A 19,488-nucleotide genomic window follows, 5' to 3' on the forward strand; every position below is an offset into this window, starting at 1 on the left:
TTAAATAGATTTATGGTCTATGAATATTCTTTTAAAAAAACAAAGACAAAGATACTTTGCCTAAGCCACTGTGCCACTGGTTAAAACTGGGCGGTTTGTGAATTTAGACGAAGAAAAGCAGATTTGTGTTGGTTGTCTACGTGGGAGAAAAAAAAGGGTTTCATCTAGTTTTTGTTGCATACAAAGGGAGTTTCTGTTCAATAAAGCAAGATGCACAGAGATTAAGGACTATATTTGTTGGTTGCCATACGGGCGTGTAATAAAAACTAACCCTAACTGACTGTAGGACAGTGAGATTAAAATACAATGTCACACTTGTTTGTGTATAGGCCAGAAAGAGGAAAATAAAAGAATTTCCATTTTGCTAAAACGGTGTCATATGAGCAAAAACCACAGAGCCGTCAGAGTCGGTCCCCTCTGAGTGGAGAAAGCCCCTGAGGCTGCCACATCACACACACACACAGTGTGTAAACCTTTTAATTTCCCTTTGTGAGTATGCAGTGTCAGAGCAGTTCACTTCTGTTTTGTCTGCCGCAGCAGAGGAAGTATTAAAATATTTTATTTAGGTAAAAGTACCAATATGAGAAAGTATAATACTGCATAAAAGTATTTAAATAAAAGCTGCAAATATGATTGTAAGTTAGTTATTATACACTATATCATTACATAATTGAGCAGCACCATGTTAGAGCAGGTTTGAATGACTTTATACAGTAAAATATAGTTATATGTAGAATCTCCAGGTAAATCCAAGGCGGGTTGAGATGATTAATGTGAGAGGAAAGAATAAAAAAGAAAGTCCTGATGAAGAAATCTACTTTCAGTTTGAGGACTGTGCTGCTTTTTGTTTGATGCCGGAGGCCAGGAAACAACTTTTTAAACCATGTTGCATTGTGAATTCTTGTTATATTATGCACTGTTTAATATATTAATTTAAAAAAATAACTTGCAGCTAAAATGGTCAGATATTTGTAGTGGAGTAGAGAGTACAATATTTTACTCTGAGATGAAGGGGAGTGAAAGTAAATCTACACAAAAAGCAAAGTACAAGCACATTAGAGAGAGAGCTCTCGTGCTGCTAACCCGGTTACAACCACAACCATCTAATTTGAGTATCGACATTAAAAATGAGAATATTGTTTTTCAGTCACTCGGGTATTTTGTTGTTGTCTATTTCTCAGAACACGATGAATCATGCTCAAAGAGGCTCAGCAGCTGACTGTAAATGTAGGAGTGGGCACTACAAATCTTGTTTTTACTTTCACTTTTTTAGTTTGCATTACTTCACCAAGTGAGATAATATCACTTCAACAAGACAAGACAGGACAGGAACGAACAAGTTATACAGAAATATGACAAAGTCTGTACTGTTAAAAAAGAAAGCAAGGGTATTTTACAATATTATATAAGTTGATGCATCACCCGTGACCCCCTCATGGACAAATAACAACCCTGGGGAATTCCCTGTCTAGTGAACCTCACTGTCTAATGTCACTGTTGAAAAAGAGACACTGTGGGTTTCCCTGATTTGGTTCTTCTTTTACAGTTTAAAAAAAAAAACTCTGATAAAACTAGAAATAACTTATCATAATGGTTTCATATCAACAGGAAGAGATAGGAGAAGCACATGTACCTCCAGGATTACAGTGCTCCACTGTGCCCGCGTTGCTGAAAATCAATGACATAATCATTCGCTGCTCATTCATTCGACTTTACAATGAGGCACTTGAAGTAAAAACCTAAAAAGAAAAGTCACATGAAACTGCGACTGATCAAGACGGCAGCAGATGACTCAATCGCTTCCTTCAACACACACACAGACACACTGATACAAACACAAAGAGAAAGCATCAGTGAGGTTAAAGTTTGCTGCTTCTTCGCCTTTGAAAACCACTCTACGTAGTTGTTGACTTGGCATTCGCTTGTCTTTATCCTGACGCTCCATCACTGTGGAGGCCGATTAGAAATACAATAACACTAAGGGCATTAATGAGGTTTGTATTGAGCTGCTGTGCTCTGTTGCCAACACACACACACACACATACACACACACACACATACACACAAACACACACATCCAGAAAAAGAACAAAAAAAAATCCATCATCAGCATTTCCTCTGTATCCGGTCTGAGCATCTTATCTTTAAATTGAGGTTCATGGTTTATTGATTGTGTTCACTTGCATCCTCTTCATATAAACCCATCAGAGAGAGGGATCCAGTACATTCATTGTCCATTACTGTTCACCGAGGGCAGATATATAAAGAGGTGCGTGTCAGAATTTGTGAGGTTTTTTTTAACGTGCTGCAAAGATGCTGTACTTTTTTTTTTTTCCAGTCACAGTGTAGACGGTCGGGCCAAGCTGGGCTCCAGAGCTGCAGCAGAGTTCACAGCTCCCAAACTAAACAAACAAACAAAAAAAAGAGGACACAACCATCAGTCAGAGCATCACACTGTATCATCTCCAGAGGAACGTGTTGGAACAAGAGGCTGACCTCTCTATTATGGTGTTGTTGCACTGCAGCTCCCGCACCAAAATCTCCATCTCCCCCTTCAGATGGTGCATCCTGGAACAAAACAAACATGTTACTGTACCTCGGCCTGTTCTGTTTCCATCTCACATGCACATACACGGACAAAAACAAAGACACACACCTGGAGACCATCTGGTCCTTGTCCCTGGGTGTGATCCCAGGCTGCTGCTGCTGCTGCTGCTGCTGCTGCTGCTGCTGCTGCTGCTGCTGTCCGGCTTTCTTGGGCTGGAGAGTGAAAATGGATCTGTCCAGAGACTGTGGTGAACAGATGAGGTGTTAGACTTTAGACTTTATTTATTTGCACACATATAAAATAGAACAAAAACATTTACTTATCTCTCTTAGTAGTGAGAAAGATACAAAAAAAAAATGTGCAGGTGAGGTCTGAAACCCAAAAGGCTTATAACATGACCTCACCTTGACCTAACAAATAATTGAAACACAGTAAGAAATAATATTCACATACCACAAATAACAAAATAAAATAAAAATAAAAGAAATAAAGATAAGGGAAAAATGATGATAATAAAAATAACAGTAGTAGTAATGATAACAACACTAAGTAAATGAATAAATAAATGGAAAAAGGTGAGAAAAGAAAGCGAAATGAGAAAAAAAAACCCTGATACAGATAAATTAAGTTCAAGTAATCACAAAAAAGAGAAAAAAGAAGAAAAAAAGGCACTAGGGAAGGCAAAAATTGAAAAGTCAAACCAAGTTTTGTTGTTCTGTTAATTTTAACTGTAGTTTCTTTTTGAATACTGCACCATCACATCACTGGCATGAGTAAAATTGACTTTGATTACTGTACTTACATACTGAAGGCTAAACAACACATATTTGAATGTATATGGAGGCCCTTCATTGAATATGTCAAGGACAAATCAATGACAAATTGCTGTGGATATAGCCATTTCCATTGTGATTATTAATATATTTTATTTCTATTATTGTCCTTTTTCTTTTCTGATTTTCTTTCAGATACGCGTAGTTTTTCATCGTATCATTCGATAGGACTCCATTAAGTGGCATATATCATCTGTTTAAATAACACGAGAAGCATGTTGTTTTGTGTTCTCTATGTGATTTTTTTGTGTTCTGAACATAATAAGGCAGCTAACATATGTTGTATGACATGTTGCAGGAATGTCAAAGACTGTATTTCTTTTTGCTATGCTGCTTAAAACTCAAATAAAGATGTTGTAGAGAAAAAAAAAGACTTTGATTCCCAAAATCAATCAAGCAAAAACCAAAAGATCCAGAATAAATAGAGCATAAACACACACTTCATTCACCATTTGTGAATGAATAATGTTGGAGAATTTAGTGTGAACACCGACCTTGTTCTGGCGCTGCTCGCTCATCTCCAGGTCGGACAACAGGCCTCTGGAGAAAGAGCTGAAGTCCTGCAGTCTGGTCTGCATCTCCATTAAAATACTGCAAATAAAGTAAGACGCACACTTGAGGAAATCAAACCTGGCAGCTGCACATGGGCACAACATCTGGTTTAATGAGAAAACTAAGTGTGAAAAATGCTTGTGGTTCAGTGAAACACTGAATTCTGCTGTCGCCATTTTCAGATTAGCAAAACGTAGGTTGATGGATAATGTGGATAATTTGTTAACTTGTTAATTCATTTATTTGTTGTTGTTTGAATATGGAATGATAAAGTGGTGAATTAAAAAGCTTGGCTTCCTCCGGCTCCTTTTCGAGCATATGTTGTTCATTGAATTGAATATTGGTTTTGTTTGTATTTTGGGAACACGTGTTATTTATTTTATATGTCTTTTCTGTTTTTTTTAATATGTTTGAATTAAAGAATAAATAATAACAACAATAACTCTAATGATTATTCAGAATATTCAGAATTTTTGCATTTTGATGTTATTGTGATCAATTATAATCATGTTTTTCTGTTTATACCAAAACAACACTTGAATCTAAATCAAACCAATACACAGTATGTCATTTAGGTGAGACTTTTGCATGACTCTTTTTATAGTGTATGAATTAACATGGCCACAGATGTAAGCTCTAAACTAAGCTTTAACAGCAACACCACTCTTATTTACAATGTCATATTGCAAAATTAAAATGTCAAATTTAAAAACAGTCGTTAAACATGTAATCTCACCACCACTTGCTAAATGTGACGTGAGCATTAACGCTGCAGAGACTACCAGGTTAATCTGCTGCAAAGAGACGTCCTACTGTCCTGGGTTAATCCTCTTCCCATAAGCCTGCATCATCTGTGTGAACGGCTGCTAAACCAGTTAATTTACTGTAAACAGACTAAAAGGTGGAGGCTGAAGTGAGTCTGGTGCAAAGGTTACACATACACACACATACACTGTGTTTGGAGTTTAAATATGTTAAAGTCGAGAACCTGCTCCATGTCTTTGTTGAGGCCAGAAGCTCTTTGTATCTCTGCGCGCACTCCTCTCTGCAGAGAGATTTCACTCGCTTAATGTGGGACAACAGGTGGATTCTGGGAAGGGAGAGTGACACACAGATTAGAGGGAGAGAGCTCACAGTAACACCACCACAGGCTGGACCAGCAGAGCAGCAGCTGCGTGGACACAGATCAACAGAGTCATGCACTCACTTCTCAAACTTGTGGATCTGCTCATCGTTATACGGCAGCTCTGTGGGGAAAATAAAATGTTGGAGAAGAGATCATCAAATTTTACCACACCGAACAAAAAAAAAAACAGGAATAAATCGACTGTATATACACTGCAAAAACTCTAAGTCTTATTTCTTGTCAAAATGTCTAATTTCTAGTCAAATCTAATCTCTTTCCACTTAAAATAAGAATCATCACTCAAAAATGAACTTGTTTTTAGATCATTTTCATTTGTTTCAAACAAATTTTCACTTGAGATAAGTAGAAAAATCTGTCAGTGAAAGCAAGTTTTTTGTGCTTGTAATAAGAAGGAAAAACTTGATCACCTATTAGATTTTTCTACTTATTTCAAGTGAAAATATCCTTGAAAGAAGTAAAAAAAAGTGTCTAAAAACAAGCAAATTTTGTTGAGTCTTATTTTAAGTATCATGAGATTTGTTTTGACTAGAAATGACATTTTGATTAGAAATAAGACAAATATTCTTGGATTTTGAGTTTTTGCAGTGTATAAAGAAAAGCACACATACTGCCAGTTATTCTGTCTTTACGATAATGCTGGTGAATGGCCGTTATCTTCTGCAGCAGGATCTCCATCTTCTGACAGCTGTGGGACGACAACAGCTCAGAGTGTCAGTATCAATCACAGCCTGGACTGAGGTTTTGATTCCTCGCTGCTTCCCCAGACAGACCAGACTAGTACTGTACCTCTTGTCGTTGGCCAGGGTCTCTGCCAGCTTGGCCTGTTCGATCTGCAGCTGGTCCAGTCGGTTCTGAAACTCTTGGATGCCTGCAGTGTAGATAGGCAGGTGCTCGTGGACCTGAGGAGACAGCAGCAGCAGCAGATTCTCATGCCTGATAAATCAACAAATCAAAGTCTGCCCCCTAGATTAATGATGCATACTACAGTACAACATCCTAATGTAGTTTACACTTTCACATTTGATTAGGAGCACTGTGGTTTCAGTTATGTTGCTTATATTTCCTGTTTACTTAAAAATGGAACAAGAGAAAGCACTGTGGTGACAATTTGTACATATATATTAGGACTGTCAAACGATTAAAAAAAATTAACTAATTAATCGCATTACAATTCTGTTATTAATCACAATTAACCCGATTAAAATACTAAGTATATACACTAGTATTACCTGTATTTACTTCTATTCTTCCTTATAAAGCATTGAAGGGTGCAATTTATGTACCTACAGTTAATCCATTAGAATTTTTTTTTTTTTTTGTATGAAGTATGTGTCATTTAGAGCTGGTTTGTATTGTCACTTATGAAAATGAAAAGCCCCAGGAAGAATAGCATTTTTTTTTTGTTTTTTTTGTTTTTTTAGCGTATAATTGTTTCCAAATTAATCGCATGTTAACTTTGACAGCCCTAATATATTTGTATATAGTGTTATACTGTCTAGCCTCCATATAAACCTGGCATTCAGGAAGAATCAGGGCTAATAACTGAAACATAGTTCAGTTCAGTAGCTACACAGGTTAAAGCAGATATCAGTGGAATGTTTTTGTTAATATAAGTCCTAAATAGTCCTATTTTCCGTCAGCAATCACTTACATGAAGTATTTCAGCCTAAACACGAGTCTCTCCGTCACTCTGCTCTGCTGTAACCCGAGGAGAAAATTTTCCTTGTGGGATACAAGTGTTATCCAATGAGGGGAGAGAACGGCATGAAGGGCTGTGTGTGCAGCCAAGGGATGCGCGTGAATGTGGTGACGTAGCACGAGGACCAATTGATGCCTGACAAGGGCGGGGGCTGCTAACTCATGGTGCGTTCAAGGAAACTCGTACTTTGTGTTTTTCCTTCCTGTGAAGTCATACCAGTTCGATCTGGTACGAGTTCACGGGTCGGAAGTTACGAGTGGCCGTTATAGGGAACTTTCACAGACAACAGGACGGTAAAAACACGAGCTACGGGTTACCTGGAACGCTACCAAGTCGTAGTTGTGACTTGAAGCTGTAACTTACGGTTTCAAAAGCCTGCCTTGAACACAGCATTAGCCGAAACGGCCGTGCCGATGATATCTGCTTTAATATGACTTTCATGGAAATGGACTGTTTTCATTGCTTAACACATATTTCAACGAAACTACAAAACTGGAAACTAAATGTGTATTCTCATGAGGAAATGACCAAAAAAGGAACTTACATAAACTAAGTTCCCAGTAGCACAGAACTGGTGTGTGTGCGTGCGTGCGTGCGTGCATGGGTGTGCCGTTTGTTGATGAAACTCACCAGATGAAGCTTTTGACCATTATCAGCTGAGCCTTGATTTTCTGAAGTGTAATAACCACTGAGAAGCAGAACAGATGTAAGAGGAGAGAGAGGGGGGGGGGGGGGGGGGTTGTCATGATAGCACCAGAAATATTATTGATATTTGTGGTTTTACATTAGTCTTGAAATAACACATTTCAGATTGTGTGATTTCAGATTGTGTGTGTGCATGTGACATGATGAATTCACTGTATTCATCTCAGAAGGTGTGAAGATAAACTCACAGTGTGTGAACTCTGTGCTCCAAGTTGAGGCACGACTGCAGTCGAATGGTGATCATGGCGATGCTGTGAACGGCTTCTCCACATTCCCTGCGCAGCTTCATCCTGACGACGAATGAGAGATGGAGGAGAGAGGAGTGTGAAAAGGGTGAATAATCCAGTAGAGTGTAAAAAAAAAATGTTGTTTTTTTTTAAACACACAGGTGTTTCTCACATGTAGCTGTAGTATCCTTGCAGCAGCAGCTCTCTGTGTTTGTGCAGCAGCTGGATTATCCTCAGATACTGGTGCACAACTCCTACTATCACCTAGAGATAATAGGGATTAAAAAAGATCAAATCCAACATGATTTTAGTGGGAGGCAAAAAGGCTTTGACCAGAAAATGCCTTTAGAAAGACAAACCAACAATAAATGAATGGATTGATATAATATATACATGATGGAGAGAATTACATTTCAAACTGAGCTCAGCTATGTGTCAACTGTAACACCTGATTTCATATAGATGGCAAAAATAAGGTCAAACCCTTTAATAGAAAATGTTTTCCCTATTTCCAAGCAGGATCTTTATGTTTCTATGTATGATGTTGTACTTAAAGGTCCAGTGTGTAAAATGCTATATACTATGCAGTATATATAATATATCCTATTATCACATGTGTCTCTCTTGCTATATGTATATATAAAATAATAATTATAAGGCTAGGAAATCCAAACATTTTTTTTTATTTTATAGCAATTATACACTTATACAAATATATTCATGGGTAGTAAATTCTATATTTTGCCAATAAACCTTGCCCATTATTACACACTGGACCTTTAATGTCCAGTTCCCTTGTCATGTTATGTTATGTTATGTTATGTTATGTTATGTTATGTTATGTTATGTTATGTTATGTTATGTTATGTTATGTTATGTTATGTTATGTTATGTTATGTTATGTTATGTTATGTTATGTTATGTTATGTTATGCTGTATGTGCATTACTAAAAGAAAATTAATAAAAAGTATATTTTAATAAATAAATAAACATGATTTTAGGTTTAAGTACCTTGGAGAAATTGTAGTCTGCCATGATGTCGAACCTGGGTGGGATGACTGGAGTCTCCGCTACAGAGAGGAAAGAAACCCCGAGAATATATTATTATGGAAATGATGTGTACAGATGTGTAAGAAGCTGTGTATCTGTACCTGTATACACACTTTATGTCAAATAGGATTATTTTCTTCTTTTTTTTAATCCAACCTTCACCTTCATTTCATCTTCTACGGCTCTATTGTCATTCACATAAATATTCCTGAACATGGATGAAACAGCTGATCCACACAGATAATATTATGTGCATCTCCCCAGAGGAAGAGAAAAAAAGCTCCCGACTTCACAGACAAAATATCAAAGACAGCAACATGTCTTTTGTTTGTCTTACGCTCTTTGAAGGGCAGGCTGGTGTTCGCCTCGGGCCTGTAGCTGAGCAGAATGAGGGGCCGCGCAGGTGAGGTGCGCGGGAGGTTGACCACTTTCATGTTGCCCTCGAGAGGCAGATCGTGCCCCAGGTAGAGCAGATGCTGCTGCTCGACCGCTATACCGGTCTGAGACGCCACCTCCTCAAAGAAGACCGACACCCTGCGAGAGAGAGAAGAGAGAGGGAAGAAAGAATTAATTCCCGATTCAGCTCGATAAATTTTAACCAAACTGCTGCAGGGATCCAATTAACTCAGAGCCAAAGTCTTCACACAAGCAATTTGGAAATACAGATATAATCTAGAGCTCAGTGCGGCCTCTCCTGGTATCATCGCATTTAAAAAAATATATATTTCATGCATTATTCTGCACCTGCTGCACATTATCTGGTATGAATTTCATGCTGTGCTTGTTGGTGGAGACATCGGCTGAATAAATCATGTTGTCGGTGAGAAGTGTAACCTTTGATCAAAATGCCAACATCCCACCTCGCACTACTGCATTTACATGGAGCCACTTTGATCTGGGTCCCCTCCCACCCCTTATGACACGCCATGAGAACAAAATCAAAAACCAGACCGAGGCAAAATAAAAACACAAAAACAACACACACAAAAAAAGGCAAAGCACATTTAAAGGTCACTGTGCTGTAGGAAACAGCTGCAGCACTGTCATTAAAAAACAAACCATGGTTTCCCTTCTCTCATGATGAAGAAAAACATTAAAAGGATAGTTCAACATTTTGGCAAAATGGCCCATTGCCATAATCCCTATAGTTTTAGTAGTAGGTTTGTTACCTTTAATTGTCGGTGCAAGCTATTTTTAGAACGGCGGAGCAGAGCCGCGAGCTGCTCAGAGCTATGCTACGGAGGCTCATGGGATTTCTTGGTTTCCCTCATCAAACTCATCAAACTCATCAAATACACAATCCAACAACTCCAAAACGCTCTGGTGGACAAGTTGTGACCTGCACATTCACCACGCTATGAGATAGAGTTCTCAACGGGCCGGGCCAGCCCGACAGACCCGACTGGACCCGCAGGTTCGGGCCGGGTTCGGGTCGAAAAAATATGAAAGTGACTCGGGTCGGGTCGGACCTCGGGCTTCCTTTTTTCCTCTCTCATAAAACACATTTATGCTGTAAATTGTTGTTTGTTCACGTGTGAGTCTCAGACAAACATCCCACTCTGCATCTTGTGCTGCTGTGGGCAGAACCACTGAAACATTACTGCCGGTAAATGCCGACGATAGGCATGAGCCTACTCCACAGCTGCAGCTGTGCGTCAACAGCACGCGCACTGGTTGGTGGATAAATCTCCACAAAGGCGCACCGTTCCCGCGGCGCAAATTGAATCAATTGCGCCCGCTGCCTGCGGATCAAACGGCAACTGTAGCCTACAGCAGTACGTTAAGTCTCGCCCGTTAGCGGGCCGGTACCAGAGGGGCCAGATGACGTGAGGTGAGGCAGAAGACGAGTGCTGCGTCACCGGCAGCGGCACCTCCCGCTGCAAAGAAACCACGCCGCTTTTTTTTTTTTTTTTCGGGCCGGGCCGGGTTCGGGTAGATGATTAATGCTGGTCTGTCGGGCTCGGTCGGGTCGGGGCTTAATAACCCGCGGGTCGGGTCGGTTCGGGTTGTAATTTTCAGGCCCGTTGAGAACTCTACTATGAGATAATAACAGAACGTTACCAGTTGTTTTCGAGGTAAATTCATGCAAAACCGCTGATGTGTGTTCCTGTTGGGGGCAGTTTTTCAGCAAGCAGTCTCTGCATTTACCTCGAAAACAACTCTGTCTGGTAACGTTTCGTTATTATCTCATAGCGTGGTGAATGTGCAGGTCACAACTTGTCCACCAGAGCGTTTTGGAGTGGTTGGATTGTGTATTTGATGAGTTTGATGATGGAAACCAAGAAATCCCATTAGCCTCCGTAGCGTAGCTCTGAGCAGCTCTCGACTCTGCTCCGCCGTTCTAAAAATAGCTTGCACTGACAATTAAAGGTAACGAACCTACTGCTAAAACTATAGGGATTATGGCAATGGGCCAATTTGCCAAAATGTTGAACTATCCCTTTAAAAAGTGAAACCGGATTAAAATCTGCAATTTGAAATCGTAGTCATGAGTAAGCTTCAGCGTGCTCATCATCTTTCCTGTTGAAGTCTTTCCCACCATCAGGACAGACTGGACATTTGCTGTGCAGACTTACGTGTTGTAGTGGTGGATGTAGATGGAGTGCGCCATCGCCTGCTGCAGGGAGAACAGGTGAACTGGCTGCCGCTGCAAAATATCTGTGGTGGCTGTGAAGAACTGGTCAAAACCCCAACACCTCTCCTGGTCAGCCTCCAGTATTCCTGCCAGGACGGGAACTAGCTGCACCCGTAGGCCCCTGCAGGAAAACAGAAACATGTCCATCACATGTTCCCTTTGTTTAAAGAGTCACTGATGTGTTTAAAAATGCTCTAACTTACTGTGACAGTTGGCAGCTGTGAGGTAGGTGGTAGCTCCACTCTATAGGTCCGCCCTCCACTCGCTGTATTCCTGCTATGGCGCCCACAGGTTTCTCAGTAGTTATTTTGAACCTACACAACGAAAACGAGCACACACATCGGGCTGACGCATCACTGATGGGCGTTCATCCTCAACTACTCAAAATATATATCTGGGGAAATTCTAAGCAACTGGCAGCGTTCATTAACAGATAAAATGTCATCTATGGCCTGTATGTGTATGAGGATAGTGTATGTTTTCCAACACCGATTAGACATGGAGCTTAAAGGTCCAGTGTTTAATATTTGGCAAGGTTTATTGGCAAAATCTGAATTTACTACCCATGAATATATTTGTATAAGTGTATAATCACTATAAAATAGAAATTTGTTTGGTTTTCGCTTTAGAGAGTGTCACCATCTTGCACCGCCATGTTTGTACAGCAGCAGCCAGGCAGACAGCACGTTTCCTGCACAAAGAAGAAGGCGGAAGGAAAGAAGGAGGAGGAGAAAACAGCAGACGTATCGTAAAATGGTTTAGATCAGGGGTGTTCAAAATTTTTCGGCTTGCGAGCTGTCAGAAGATCACTCTGCTGTTTCTTTCTACTTAGCGTGGCATTTGGCTGCACTACAAACTGTTCAAAATGTGAAGATCTAACCGTCATCTGAGCGCAGATCCAGAGCCACAGCACAGTGGATGCGGCGCTGCACAGCTGGAGCAACGTGCCTTTAGTCTACATGTGTTTTATAACATCAACAAGAAAACAAATATTGCCGATTGTCCTTTCAATAACTGATCGCCAATCGGCACAAGCCTATTCAGGATGATGGATGATAGACTAAAATCTAGTAAAAAAACAAACAAACAAAACAAACAAAACGATTGAATGTCACGCGATCGACACGCACTACCTTTGCGATCTACCGGTCAATCGCGATCGATGTTAATGAGCACCCCTGGTTTAGATCTTCACCTCGTCGCTCCATGCTCCTGAAATACTCCCAGTCGTCCCAGTCGTGGAAGACAAGTTTTTTTCTGGTGAGCACGAGCGATTGAGTGAGCGCTGCAATCTAGAATCTGAACACTAGATGTCTCGGTTTTCCTCCCATTTTACACACTGGACCTTTAAGACGAGCGGTTTGAGGCCAAATCCGGGTCATAACTCCTTATTTGTATGTAAAAAAAACTAACTAAATTGTTAGATAGCTCATTAGCTTTGGTTGAAGGAGTTTGAAACTGGACATTGCCGTCAGAAATGTGTGGCTTGTGAGTTTTTTTTGATGATGATTTGATGAACTTACATGGTGGGTTTGTTCCTGCGCGGTCCTTCGTACGGCGTGAAGGGAAGACTCCCGGTGGCAGTGTGGTAAAACGTCACACCGATGCTCCACAAGTCAACACTCACTCCGTAGGACTTCTGATGAGCCTTACGCAACACAGCGCGTTCATACATGTCTGGATGCTGCACACACACACACACACAACAGACACAAACAAGTTTCAGTTCAGAGACTATTACACAACAACTTACGTCCGTAAATCGATATCAGTTGAATTATGGTCTAATCTGCAGTGTAATCTCAGTGTGAAGTGAAAGCAGAGTTTTGCAGCAACATGTTTTATCTCTCCACAGAAGTTTCATTTTTAATCAGGGAACATCATGTTTCACTTTAGAGCTTCCAGGAATTTAACAGTGAAATGTACAGTATGACGACTTTTTTTGTGAATAGCTCAACATCTCCACTCTTCACTGGATCCAACTTTAAGTAACTATAAATGTAATGTAATGTTAGGTATGTCACACATTCTGTATACACATATTCACAACATATACTATGTATGTATGCAGCAGTTCCTTATTCAGGTGTTTGATACCTTTACTCTTTTGTCCACTAGAGGGCCACCATGTCCTGATAATGCAAATCACTTTGCAGTTAACCACATCTGACCTTTTCTCACTGTATCAGGGCAAGAGGTCACTTTCACATCACGTCGAGGAGAAACAACACACAATGGAAAACCACTGATCACATGCAACATAATGAGATAAAGAGAGCATTATGTGTGTAAGAGGAAATGTGACTTATGTACTGTTTAATGCAAAGACAATATGATTTTGTGAAGAGGTTACAGATTGTTAGCACACAATAACTTGCCAGTGTTTGTTACTTGTGTAAACTAAAAAAAAAACAAGCTCTTCCTACAACAGAAGGTCTTTATCGTTTCTGATACTGAGCCTTGACAGAGGTCACTAAATGAACAATAACCTTGTAAGTGGCCATAAGAAGGGTGCATAGAGCAGACTTTTTCATGTATACAATATTATTCAAGCTCATTTTCTTTTCTTTTACTTTCTCAGCAGTGGCTCCCCTCTTAAACGGTGAATACAATACTCCGTTCATGAAGTCATCTATTGTTGTTGAGGCAGCAGAACTGGATTATGATGTTTAAATTCTCAAGACGACAACTGAGAAGGTCATGTTTTTAGATTTGTGGTTTGTTAGGAGGAAATATAAAAAATATCTACTTCATTCATTTAACAAGTTAAAGGGACAACGAGGAGTTTCTATTCGGTTATAAAAAAGTCTCACGTTAATGTGGATGAATCTACGTTACCCACACTTGTTAATGGGCCCATTTTCGATAAATCTATTGTTTTGTCTCTATCGTTATTTTGTTATTATTAGTGGTGGCGGAAACGCTGGTCGGCTCCTTAATGAGAATAACGCAGCTGAATGGCCGTTTATGGTCGGAACTACGACGGTAACTGAACGTCTTTGAACCCCTGACTTTAATTATTGTTGAATGAAAACATGAGTCTGTCTTGCGCCGGTCAAAGAATTTTACGGTGCGCGCAGAGGCTCATAAATGTAGTGTGAAAACGCTTCGCTTTTCCAAAACTCCTCGTTGTCCCTTTAATGAAAATACCTATACTAGAAGATTCCTATAATCTAATACAAGGTGCATTCTTGGTATATGTGTAGTTTATTTGGATTAAATATGAAAGGAGACGGCAGCTGGCTGAAGTATTTTGACAGCACAGCTTGGATAATGCTGCTGCATGTTATGTTATCTCACCAGATACTCTTCAGTTCCATAGATGGACACAAACTTCTCATCGTCCTCCAGCTCTCTTGCCGCTCCGAAGTCCGTCAGCTTATAAACAGACTTGCCGTCCTCCCCGACTTGTCGCATGATGTTGCCCGGCTTAATGTCCCGATGTACGACGCCGTTTTCACGCAGGTGGTTCATCCCCTGCACTGCAGAGAGAACAAAGAGAGATAAATACTTCAGAGACAGGCACATGATGTTGTTTAACCTTTATTAGATTCATTCACTCACCTACACACTGCAACACGGTGAGGAATTCGGTCTCGGGCAGGCCGAAGGCGTTTTCTGGCTCCTCCAGCAAACTGAGTAGACTTCCTCCTGAGCAATACTCCATCACCAGCACCTTCTGCTTAGACGGCAGCTGAACAGAGAGACATAAGCTGCACTTATTATCTATATTGTAAACCTTATAAAACTATTATAATAGTATTTAGCCTAATAATGCACTATTTACAGGTTTTAAAAAATCACTTTATCTCAACGACATGTTATGCGGGCATGCAAAAACTGAAAGAATGAGGCAGTTTGGTTTTTGGGCACATCGTTTTGACAGTCTTAGGTTAAAGTTAGGTTAAAGAGGAGAGATGTTGCTGATTTCAACATGGTTTTCATTCATTTAAACTGTTTACTTTAAAGTCTGGTCGTTTTTCATATCATATACGATGTTACCATGTGTATATTTGTGTAGTCTTATCTGTCATAAACAAGAGATTACGGGTTACGGGGCGCGTTACGTTTGTATGGCGGTGCCGCAGAGACAAGAGCTGGGACACCGGGTCGGAGGCTCCGATCTTACAAGGTTGGTTTTCAGCCAAGAGACGCTAGGTGGAAGGCAGAGAGCCTCCATTCTCCCTGGAGCTAGTTACAAGTCATTGATTTAACCATCACAATTACTCTAAAGCTGTTTAATTAAGGTAAAAATGTTCCTCTTTAAACCAATTCTAGCTAGGAACATAAATAATTAATTCATTGCTGGATTTCCCTGGATTGTGGGTTCATATCAGATACTTGGTTTTTAAATCCAGTCCAGCATCCAAGATTATAAAAACAGGGGTATAAATGCTTCTTGATGATAATCTGGAATATATAATATATCCTATTATCACATGTGTACGGGCATAGTGCAATACAACCTGGCACTTTAACTGATGTGCACTTTAGGGCACCGTGCAATACAACTTGGTACCCATGTACTCCTGCACTTTATCTCTCAGAAACTCTTATGGTCCCCCTACCCATGGAAGTGTTGTCAAAATGTAAATGTTTTATTTCATTATAGTCGTCTTGTTATGTCCTTGTTGTCTGCATTATTATGTTGTTTATATTACTATGTTTATTGCCACTGTACTGTTTTTATGTTTTGGGACTCCGGATGGAAATTAGCATTGCTGCTATATCCGGCACATTTACATGTTTTTATATGTTCATTAATGTGCACTGTCCCACCCAAATGAACAAATAAAGTAAAGTAAAGTGTCTTCTCTGTGTGTCTTTGTTTTTGCCTCCCCCTCCTCTCACAGAAAGCCTCACCTCCTCCACAGCGTGCAGCCTGACGATGTTGCTGTGGTTGAGCTTCCTCAGCATCTCGAACTCCCTCATCTGGACTTCACGAGGGCGGCTGTAGCTCATGAAGTTAAACACCTTCACCGCCACCAGCTCACCTGACCTCTGCAAACACACGTAGACAATTTCAAGTCAGCGCAAACAAACACGCACACAGACACACACACAGCATCATAAAGGACGTCAGAAAACGGCCCACACATCATCCTCATCATCTCTGCAACCACAACCTCCTCCTATCACACATCCTGGAGGCTCCTTTGAACCCAAAACGTGGGCAGATGAGAACATCTGCGATGTCAGCAAGTGATGATGATGATGTGAATGAGCTGCTCAGTGAAAAAACAACCTGTCAGATCATGTTGATGATAATAACTGTATCATCCTACAGTATGGCTCCGGTTGTTGTTGTTGCTGCTGTACAGTACCTTGTTGCGGGCTTTGTACACGCTGGCCGTGGCCCCTTGACCGAGGACATCCTGGAGGGACCACAGGTAGTTTGTGGTGCTGGCTGTCACTCCGGACATACTGGAGAGGGAGGAGGAGGACACACACACACACACACACACACACACACAGAGAGGGAGCAGATCATTAACAGGCAAGAGGAAGAGAGATGAGAAAAGCCAACAATAAGCTAATCCATAGGTCAACTGAAAATAACAACAATATAGAAAGTAAAAGAGAAGTTACAACAAAACATGCAGTGAAATAAAATGACAAAGTCCAAATTACTAGTGTTGTACTGTAGTACATTCTCAGTTTTTTTTTGTTAACCACAAATGTCTCTCTCTGTCACTCAGTCACTTTGGTTTATGTAATGTACGGTAATTCAATAACTTTAGGATAATACAGTGGCATCGTAAAAGTTTGGGCACCCCTGGTCAAAATGTCTGTTAATGTGAACAGTTAAGCAAGTGAAAGATTAAATGGTCTCCAAAAGGCATAAAGTTAAACACGAAACACTCTTTTGCAATATTTTAAGCAATATCAGTGTATTATTTTAGTCTTCTACAATTTTAGAGTCAAAAGGGGTTCCAAAGCAGCAGCCTGCAAAAAAATGAGAAACCCAGGAGACTTGAGCTCTCAGATAACTTTCACCAAGGTATCAGACAAGATATTTACTATTTACAAGCTGTGATAGTTTAACGGGGGGCTACAAAAAAACCACCATTGTTTAAAATGCGAAGCGAATGTGTCATCCGTAGCTTTTTATTCCTTATGCAGATCATTTAATCATCCACTTGCTTTAACTGTTCACATTAACAGAAATTTTGACCAGAGGTGCCCAAACCTTTGCATGATGTCACACTGTACATAAGTTAACCATCTAAAAAAACATATTTGCACCAATGTGAACAGTGGGAGGAGACTTATGCAGGTTCTGTGCTGCTGTGTTATTCAATCCACACATGGTTCAGATTTTATATAAAATAATGATCTTTTCTTTTTAGCTGAGGAGGAATAATGCAAATATCAAGCCACATGATTAATATGAGCACTAGCACTGCATAGTAATGGTCTTGGACTTGGTCTGGCCCCCTCTTGGTCTTGGTCTTGGTCTTGGTCTTAACTGCAACACTACTAACGTTAGATTGCACTCATAAACATGCTGATACCATGTACGCACTAAACACTGTTTGACAACCACATGCCAACAACTAGCTGGCTACTTCAACTTAGCTTAGCAGTAGTTTAGCTGTGTAAAAAATAAAAACAACAGTTTTTAACTAAAGCGGTGACGTCATCTTACCTGGACCGAGGACGCGAGCTTTAAAAACTAGCGACGTTAAATTAAATTAAATGAGCCGGTAAAGCTAAAAACTGGTACTTGCTGTCCTGCTGTAACACGGTTGTTTGCTCCGTTAGGATAAACGAAACTTTTGTGAGTAGCCGGTTAAAGTGTTTCCCGTGTTTTACGGTAAACAGACGCCGCCTCCCTCCGTCGCGTGACGCTCGTTCCGTACCTGTTGCTGCTGCTTCCGGGGTCCTCGCGGCGGCGGCGGCAGGTGAACTGCGCTGCACGGGAGGAGTTTTTATTTTTTATTTTTTATTTTTTACTGTTGAAATATGGCACTGTCCTGTCTCTCGGTTTCTCCTTTCTCGACTGAATCCAAACTAGGTCATGGGTTTCCTCTTCAAAAAGCAGCGGCTGGCGGCGGTGAGCTGTATGTGATTTAGGAAGTGAAGGCTTCACCCGGGGCGGACGCTGCTGCTGCTGCTGCTGCTGCTGCTCTGGAGATGATTTGCGGAAATTCTGCAAAAGAAAAAAGAAAGTGTGTAGCCTACCCAGAGAGTCACAGAGAGACAGTGCAATGTGCAATACAGTACAGTCCTCACTTGATGCATGCTGTAACCTCCAGGTTGGACTGGAAACTGCTGCAAAAATTCAACATTTCCATTCACACTGATATTCCCATTAATCCTGGAGGAAATTCAACCAATTAGCACATAAGCCCCTCATAACACCCTCCGAAACTAATGCTGCAAGCTTTGCTTTGCAGATGGGGAGAAAGCTGATGACAATCATAGGGGCCCACAAAACAAAAACAAAAAAAACCCAGTTGCCTAATCTTTCAATGACTAAATGCTTCTATTTATAACCCTGACTAATACTCATACTAATGCTGCATTTTTATCAAAATAAAGCAACAAACCCCCCCCCCCTAATCTCTCAATCCAAATTCAATAACTTCACCCACTGACCTATTCAACCACATGTGTTGGGATATCAGATCCATCATATCTGACATTACATGTGTCCCCTGACTCCATACAACGTCAAGATAGGGATTTACATGAATATTCGCCACTGTTATTTGCATTACGACCTCAGCTGCAGCCATATTATCCACCATTCATAATTCCTCCTGGGGGCCCCCTATTGATCAAGGGGCCCCAAGCAGGTGCTTAGTTTGCTTAATATGCCTTGGGCTGGCTCTGGATCAGTGCTAATAATATCTCTCTCTCTATCTGTTCCTCTTCTTGAGGTTTCTGTCTCTCAAAAAATGTTTTTCCTTTAACTGTTGCTCTTCATAGTAACTGGTGGGTCTGTAAGTTCTGTTATGAAGAAGAGTCTAGACCTGCTGTATTTGTAAAGTGCCTTGAGATAACAAATTTCTACATTTCCACACTAGTTTTCCCATTTATCCTTAAAGATAAATGACTGAATAAATGACTAACAGCACCTGGCCA

At 40.5% G+C, this 19,488-nt stretch overlaps 1 protein-coding gene across 2 annotated transcripts; it reads right to left on the bottom strand.

Moving 5' to 3' along the window:
- Window positions 1–1,879: 1,879 nt before the first annotated feature.
- Window positions 1,880–18,557, bottom strand: ikbke (inhibitor of nuclear factor kappa B kinase subunit epsilon). Of its 2 annotated transcripts, none has more exons than XM_085775823.1 (21): window positions 18,261–18,557; window positions 16,722–16,821; window positions 16,261–16,398; window positions 14,962–15,091; window positions 14,698–14,879; window positions 12,921–13,081; window positions 11,601–11,711; window positions 11,339–11,518; window positions 9,100–9,296; window positions 8,724–8,782; window positions 7,884–7,975; window positions 7,673–7,774; window positions 7,410–7,467; window positions 5,867–5,979; window positions 5,689–5,765; window positions 5,141–5,180; window positions 4,922–5,023; window positions 3,876–3,972; window positions 2,657–2,790; window positions 2,497–2,568; window positions 1,880–2,402 (listed from the first exon to the last, which is right to left on the bottom strand). In XM_085775823.1, exons 2-21 carry the CDS (start codon window positions 16,818–16,820, stop codon window positions 2,339–2,341), a joined length of 2,208 nt encoding a protein of 735 aa, XP_085631949.1. In that variant the 5' UTR covers window position 16,821; window positions 18,261–18,557; the 3' UTR covers window positions 1,880–2,338. The 2 variants fall into 2 exon arrangements, with proteins under 2 accessions (XP_085631949.1, XP_085631951.1); XM_085775825.1 differs by having other exon boundaries at window positions 18,047–18,294.
- Window positions 18,558–19,488: the final 931 nt, after the last annotated feature.

The sequence above is a fragment of the Trachurus japonicus genome, chromosome 5 (genome assembly GCF_045865225.1).
Source record: "Trachurus japonicus isolate A0001 chromosome 5, Traja_1.0".
Taxonomy (NCBI): domain Eukaryota; kingdom Metazoa; phylum Chordata; class Actinopteri; order Carangiformes; family Carangidae; genus Trachurus; species Trachurus japonicus.